The sequence below is a fragment of the Hipposideros armiger genome, unplaced genomic scaffold (genome assembly GCF_001890085.2).
Source record: "Hipposideros armiger isolate ML-2016 unplaced genomic scaffold, ASM189008v1 scaffold_12, whole genome shotgun sequence".
NCBI classification, from domain to species: domain Eukaryota; kingdom Metazoa; phylum Chordata; class Mammalia; order Chiroptera; family Hipposideridae; genus Hipposideros; species Hipposideros armiger.
In genome coordinates this window covers 6,380,126-6,388,191 of record NW_017731362.1, presented here as the reverse complement: position 1 = coordinate 6,388,191, position 8,066 = coordinate 6,380,126, and the positions used below count along the sequence as shown (strand labels likewise).

The 8,066-nt window shown below is 38.4% G+C and overlaps 1 protein-coding gene across 1 annotated transcript in view; it reads right to left on the bottom strand.

Annotated features, from left to right (window-relative positions):
* UNC13C (unc-13 homolog C) overlaps window positions 1-8,066 on the bottom strand; it is a 565,880-nt gene that overhangs the window by 6,684 nt on the left and 551,130 nt on the right. Inside the window, exon 28 of the mRNA XM_019664136.1 lies at window positions 4,648-4,702. Coding sequence (XP_019519681.1) covers window positions 4,648-4,702 — 55 coding nt within the window. The remainder of the gene's footprint in view (window positions 1-4,647; window positions 4,703-8,066) is intronic.

The following is an 8,066-nucleotide window of genomic DNA, read 5'->3' as shown; positions in this document are numbered from 1 at the left end:
TACTTAACAATAGACATCTACATTCTCTGCACTAAGGGACTGTAAAGTATTCCTTCCCAGAAATGAATGGTTCTCTTCATTAATATCACATAAGAGGTATTGATAAATGTTCACCAATTAAATTTGCTATACAGGTTGGACTTGGGTATACTCATATTCCGTCCACTGAGCTAAAATATCAGATAGCATTAGACACTGTGTATTATTATTGTTAAAAAGAACTTGCAGTTGCTGGACTAGGCACTTAATAAAGCTCTATTTATTGTTTATGTACAAAGATGGCTTTGTAGAGCACCTGCCCTCCTGAAGCCCACAATAGATTAATGTATAAGCATATTGCTGCGATGAAGGGCAGTAAGTTCTATGACATATTGATAAGGTCTACTGATGGCATAATTCAAACCACAGTTATGTCACAGCTGGTTCTGTGATCAGAATTTGCTGTATTCTCAAATCTGTTTTCTCATTTATAAAACAGGGATAATAACAACTTCTTAGCAGATACACATGTATGAACATACACATTGTTCCACAATTAGAAGCACATGCTTTAACTATCATTTACCTTTTCACCCAAAATATATATTATGAAAATCATTCCATTTTAGCATATCTAAAGCTATCCCTCATTCTTTAATATAGCCTGGAATATCACAGGGCTAACTACAAAGTAAATGTTCAATGAGTATTTGAGTAAAAATAAATCACTGAGCTGTTTACAAATAATTAAAACATCTAAAATAATGTCTGGCCTTTATTCCATTATATGAATATACCATATTTTTACCAATTTTAACTATATTTCAATGGTTTCCAATCCCTTGCTATTATACACAAACTATAATGAATAATTACTTTTTACATTTGCATGTTTATCTATAGTACAATTTCTAGAAGTAAACTTTGTCAATTTGGGATTTTAATTTTGCCTTAAAGTGATTTTAACAATTTACACTCTCATATGTAATATATGAGGTAACAAGAATCTTATTTTTCTATGGTACATGGCTAATTACTAAATCTGAAAATAGAGGGTTCTAAGATACTTCCAATTACTCACCTCAGAACATCTTGACAGGACCTGCTGAGAAGAACCTGTTCACCACAAGGACCCCTCTCCCTTTACCCCAGCCATTTGATAATAAAAGGATTGAAAACAGTCATCACTTTGGGCATTAGCAAATGGGCATTCTTTGCTCCAGTGGAAAAGGTGAAGGGAAGAAAACTCCAGGAGAAATACTCCTAAACTCTGGAAGTGCCGGCAAGATGGCATTTCATTTTTGAATTGGTTGCCTCGTTGGCAGATAACATGACCCGAGCTTGGCCAAGTGGGGAGCAGCTAGCCACAGAGTGTACCAGGACAACCTCCTTCGATCTATGGTTGCTAAGAAGTATGGAGGATGGTTCCTGAATGGGTTTGAAGTTCCAGGGCTGTGGACAAGGGAGGAAAGATTGATTATGGCTATGGTCTTATTATGGCTATGGTCTTGTCAGGGATTGTCACAGATGGAGCAAGGAGGCAGGCTCCTGAGAGGCATGTGGCATGCCAGTGCCAGGTGAGGTGTAGCTGGAATAAGTCTTGGCATCTGTCAATGCCCCCGAGGAGCTATTGGGAAATGAGTCTCGCACCAGCCAGCTCTTTCTAGCTTCTATTTCCCCAAAGACAATGGAGTTGAATAACCCTAACACTACTCAAATAGACAATGCCCCCTAAGTGAATAATGACCACTAATGTTCACCACTGAAGCTTAAATAATGAGTCATGTCTCTTTCCTCTCTCTCCTTCCTTCTCACACACCAGGGAAACTCCAACGAAGAGAAAGAGGGAAGGTACGCATGAGAGAAGCCCACACCTTTCTCCTCCTGCTCCTAGAGTCACCATTTTACCTGCTCGTAGAGAGAGAAGGGAGCTTTGAATCCAGTAAGTGATTACTGCTTTAAGGTGAACAGGACAAGGTCTTAAAACCTGAATAACTTTCTAACAGTGCAAGTCACTAATATGGTATGGACCTGGGCTGTGATATCAGCAAGGGAGGCATGGAGGCAGTAGAAAGTGTGTTCCTCATCAGGTGAGAGTCTCTCCTGGTTCCAGTAGCTTCTTCCTCCCTTTGTCACTATTGTTTAAGGAAGGTTGGTTTACTATTCTGTCTTTTTTATAGCCTGCCCATACTTTTGTATGTAGTCTCTTTATTAAATCTTTGTCAAATAATCTTAATTTGGATGTGCCGTTTGATTTTTACTGGGGCACTGGTTTATTGAGTTAACATCTTCAATTTGTTCATAACTTGGAGATGCTTTTGGTATCTTCCAATTGTTCATAACTTGGAGATGCTTTTGGTATCTTCCAATTCTCTTAGGTTTTGTGGAACAATGAACCAATGTTGGGGGTGGGGAGGGCAGGGCTTACAATGTAGACACTCACTACTTCTCAACTTTTATCATTATAGACTTCACAAAGGAGAAAACGCTGAAGAAGGCCATCGAAGGCGGAATTAGAGTTCATCTTTTAAACAAAAGAAGCAGAGGAAATGGCATGGACACACGTGGATACATAAAACAGGGTGGCATGTCCTGGAAACTACAAGTAGTTCAGTGTGGATGGAGCACAGATGAGGGAGTAGCAAGAAGAAATGTTAGAGAAGATGGTGGTACCTTGAATACCATTTCAAAGTCTTTAGACATTATCCTACAGGTCCTGAGAAGTCTCTTAAGTTTTTGGCCCTGAGTGGCATAGTCAGCTTTACCGTTAGAAAAAATGCATGCCATTTGTGTAAAAGACACATCACTCTCATCACTCCATTCTCTCCCTCAGAGCATCACTCTCATCACTCCATTCTCTCCCTCAGAGCATCATACTTATATCTAATTATACCATGAATCAAGTCCTAAAAACCAGCCCTTCACTAGGATGCTTCTGATTACCTTTTACTTTATCTGTGATGCTGGTCTTTTCTGCTATCTTTAGCCTGATTCTTTAAAACTTTCTTCATGTTTTCATCAAGACAAACAACATGTTTGGAACATCCTTCATCCATTATCCTATGAAGCCCTGTCCAAATAACTCTATTTATAGAATTTTTTTAATGGAAGTATTTTATAGTAATCTATAATTAGATTCTTGATTTTCTCAACACTGTAACATAGTATGAAAACTCTGGGCAATGGAGTCAGTCTACTCTGATTATGAATATCATCTCAGCCACTCATTAAAACACCATGAACTTTCATTTCCTTATTTTTATAAGCACCTACCTGGCAGCATTGTGGTGAAGCTAAAAAGAGATAATTTTTTAAAATGCAGACTATTTTGTACCTTGCTATATAATAGCTGTTATAGCCCATATATAACAGCAATCTAGTAAATGGATCCAAGTTTATGATGATAATAATTCAATTTTTAATAAGAGAATGTTTTGAAGTTATTAAATCCCTTGAAGATTCATGCATAATGCCTACATATAAAAATTATGAAAAAAATCTATGGATGTTCTGGTTATCCAGCTCAAAGACACAAGACAATGACTGGAGTTGTTCCCAACAGCTTTGGATTTCCTGCTTTCTTACCTGAGACTTTCTGGGTTGAGTAGAATTTTGATGGCAGATGTTTAGAATCTTCATATGTTTAATATGGAAAACTCCTCCCCTCTACTATGTAAAGCCTTTCGTGAAGCATGAATCTGGTGAAATGTGTTTTCTTGGTTAATAAAGGTTTCTTATTTGTTTCACTCTTATTGAAATCTATTGAAATCAGAGCTAATGAGAAAGGCCTCTCAGCATCCCTGAAAATGCATCCAGGTTGCATATCTGTCTGTGTTGTTTTACTAAGGATCAGAACCTGCTCAGTCCTGGGTTTGTGGTTAAAACTTTAATGGCTGTTCTTATATGTATTACTGTGTGACCTAATGTAGTAATAGCTAGTTTCTGCTAGAGTGAACATCAAGAAATAATGGTCAGGCCAGTTAGTGATATAATATACAGTAATACCTTGGTTTGCGAGTATAATTCATTCCAGAAACAAACTATTCATATTGCAAGACATCGCTTGTTTACCAAGTTAAAATGTATTAGAAATGTTCGCTCATCTTGCGCAATGCTTGCAAACCAAGTTGCTCGTATTCCAAGGTTTTACTGTATTTGTAAATGAGAAGAGCTTTCCATCAAAGCACTCACCAGGAGGTGCCATTTCTTCATCTGAATTTCTGATCACCAAGGTAATTTAAAAGCTTTAATTGCGTTGTTATAGACTTTGAGAGATTTCTATGGTAGAAAATATAAAATTCTAATTAGGAAAATATGTGAGCTTCTGTTTGGTGCCTTTAGTTATGAAAGGAAAATCTTACACTGTTTTAAAACAAATAACAGCTAAAGTAATGTGGCTAAAACCTTTTAAAAGGTGCTCTTTAAATGCATAGAGGTAAGTTTTCCCCCTTTCCAAAGTGCTTTTCTGTAGTCTTCCACTTACGTATATTCTGTGTGTTTGTGTCATTTAAAGAGACTTGGACAGTTGCATTAGGAAGGAAAAAAAACATTAAAAATTGTACTTATGTACTCAGTGCTTGAACACTTTTGGGAAACCTCCTGGGTGGAAACATTTACTAGGCTCTCAAAATGCACATTTCTTTTTCTAAGACAAAATGTGAAATTTACTGCTCAATCAAGTCAAACATAGTCTTGGGAACTGACTGCTTAATGTGGCACAACCCTAAAAGAGTGCAATTAGCAACATAATAGAGTAGAATCAACTGGTTTAAAAGGGTTTATCATTATTGCAATTATTGCTTAATCGTCATGTTATTCATGATTGTTTCTTTAGAACTCCAAGTTTGTGCTTTCACGGGCATTTAACACAGCGTCCACATTATGCCTTGTTTTGTAGTTAATTATGCAGAATTTTTCTTCCTAACTACATTTCCTAATGGCAGGAAATCTCGATTAATATTAATAACCCATACTTATCTCTAATTCATACAATAAACTTGTAATATTCTTTTGATATATAGTAAAAGACCAATTTATAGTTAGCCATTGATTACATATGCAAGCAGCCCTCACATGGTGTTGATAATAGCAGATCCAGCTTCCACAGTTTAGTTCAATTACACCCGTCTCCCAACAACACATTCAAATTTCAGTTATCATGATACATTAAATATGTATCATTGCATAAAGCAAAAACTTTGCTGCTAGTTTTTTAGTCCACAAATCACTATGTAAATAACAGGTATGTATCATCAGTGACCAATTAGATAACTTCTTTCAAAGTCTGTTGGGGATTGGTCACTGTGTCCCTGTTAGTTCATACACAATAAAGGAAGGAAGGGCCACAGTGAGATCGGCAGGAGAGGCAGACACACTCTCACCCAAAACCCCACCCCTGGCACAGCCACTCACAATGGGGAGGGATCTAAGAACAAACAAACAAAAAAACCCCTGAGCTTCTTTACTGAGGAGCAAGGGGTTTGTGTTCCACATCAGTCACCTCAACCCTTGGACCTGCACAGGAGAGACAGCAGTCCCCAAAATGTCTGACTCTGAAAGCCAACCAGGCTTACATCCAGGAGAACCACAGGGCTATAAGAAAAAGGTATTCTGCTCTTAAAGGTCTTACACATAGACTCAGCCTACGACCCAGAAGCAAAAGTTTGAAAAGAGCCTAAGTCATATGTGAAAGATTCATTTGCTTACCTTACAGCTTCTGCCAGATGGGCAGAAATCTCTTAAGACTCTTTCCAGGGATGTAAGTGCTGGTTGGGGCCATGTCTATATTCTCTTTCTGCACTGCTAGCACCGGCACTGATGGGTGCCATTTTTGCACTCTAACATGCTAGTGGAGGCAGGTGAGCAGCCCCACTCCCATGAGGACCCCCTCCTGAGGCAGTAGGTGAGCAGACCCACCTGGCCTGCTCCTGCAGCCCCACCAAAGCCAGCATGTATTCACAGCCCACACAAGGAACAGCCTTGAATGCCAGGCTCTGGTGCCGGGGTGAATTACATGTCCAGGTTGCACAACTCTGAAATAGAGTATTCGAGAGACAACCAAGAAGTAGGGCAAACTTAAGTGATAAGTTTTATCTCCTGCACAGGGTCACTCCTTCAAACCTGGGACAGAGAACTATTTTGCCTAATACATAGAAACAATCATAGAAAGTCAAGCAAAATAAGAGAAAAAGACATATGTTTCAAATTAAAACAAAAAAAAATTAAGCCACCGGAAAAAAATACCTTGTGAAATAGAGATACGTAATTTATCCAATAAAGAGTAGTAAAAGTAATGGTCATAAAGATGCTCACCAAACTCAGGAGAAGAAGGGATGAACGCAGTGAGAACTTCAACTTCTTCAAAGAGAAGACAAGGTCCAAGATGGCAGCAGAACAGGAGGATGCTGAACTGCCCCTCCCAAGAGCAAAATCAAATATACTTGTATATAGGTAGCAATTATTCCTATGAGACAACTGAGCATTGAATGAACAGCTTCTGGCAACAAACAGGAGAAAGAGACCAAACAGAGAAGGCCGGGGGCTGAGGGAACCCTCGGGGAGATGTGGGAACTCTCCAGGACCAGAGGAGCCAGGAAGTGCCGTTGTTTATGTCCCCCTCCACTTTCAAGGGCAGGTGAGAGCTCTCTCTCTGGGGGCTTTGGCCCACCTGCTAGATCCCAGCACATTGCCTGGAATCCGTTTGCCTCTGAACAAAGGGAGCAAGCAGGAACAACAGGGTGTCACCACCCACCTGGCCACCTCGGTGAGAGCTGCTTTGGGTGGGTAGGCAGGCTAGTGCCCCAGGTGCCAGAAGTACCTGCTCAGCTACAAGTGGGGGTTGAATAAACAAGGAAGTGGCTTGACGTAACCCCCTTTTCTACTCATATCTTATTGTGCTTTCCTCCTGTTCTTTGCTTATTATCTCAATATAATTAAGTATATATTTGAAGGAATTCCTGGTAATAACAATAATGGCTACAATTTTTGACCACTTACGTGTGCCAGGCATTGTGCTAAGTGCTTTATGTATAAGACAAAGGTAATGTGTGCATTTAACAGATGGTGAAACTGAGGCCCAGAAGTTAGCTACCTGTCAACATCAGTAAATGGAAAATTGAATATTTGACCTCAGATCTTCGACTTGTAAAATACAGTATATACCCTGCTGTAATGCTCACTGAATAGCTTCTCTTGTATTCTACCCCCACCACCACCTTTTTAACATCAAAGAGGAAAAAGAAAACTGTCTTAGTGTTTTTTTTTATGACATAAAATCTTGCTGAACTAAAAGACAGAAGAGGATGTAAAATCGAAAATGAAGACCATACTATATAGACAGATAGCATCTAGGTATTAAGGATAAAATTTTAAGGTTATGGATAAAATGTAGCTTGAATTTGCAATATTTTATATTAAACTGAACAATAATTTACATATTAAACCCCACAGTAATCATTTGAATATATATTATAATTGGTTTTGCATTCTGGGACTTTATGGTTTTGCAGCTCTCTTTGCTTCATCCTTAAATTTACTACTGATTAAAACATCTTATATTGCTACTTTATATCAGCAAGTTTCCATGGCTATAGCATGCTGAATACTGTTGCTGCAAAAATTCATTGCTGATAAGAGGATTTGAGATAAGTGTCAAATCTTTGAAGTAAGTCACTATGCTAGTTGGGTACCCTTTTAGAATTGTTTGGAAAGTGTTTAGTTATCATATCTTGAAATATTTTAGGATTGAAAATATAGTTTTTAGAGTTAAAGAATGTTAGACGGTGCCATTAGAACATGAGCTCACCCTTCTCCATTCCTTGATCAAAGAATCAAGTTTGTGCTCTGCTTTACAGGAAAAAAGATTTTTTAATAAGTGTTGGAACTTGGAGACTATTAGATCCAATCTCTCTGTTTTAGAAATAAGGAAGTTGAGGCTCAGAGTCTTGAACAAGTTTCCATGGCTGGGCAGTAGCAGTGGCGGGTCTTTTTATTTTTAGTTAAGGTCTCTTTCCACTGACCAACTATTGGGTTGTCAGAAAAGTCATGACGTATTTTTTCTATGTTTTTCATTGCAAAAATGCATCACG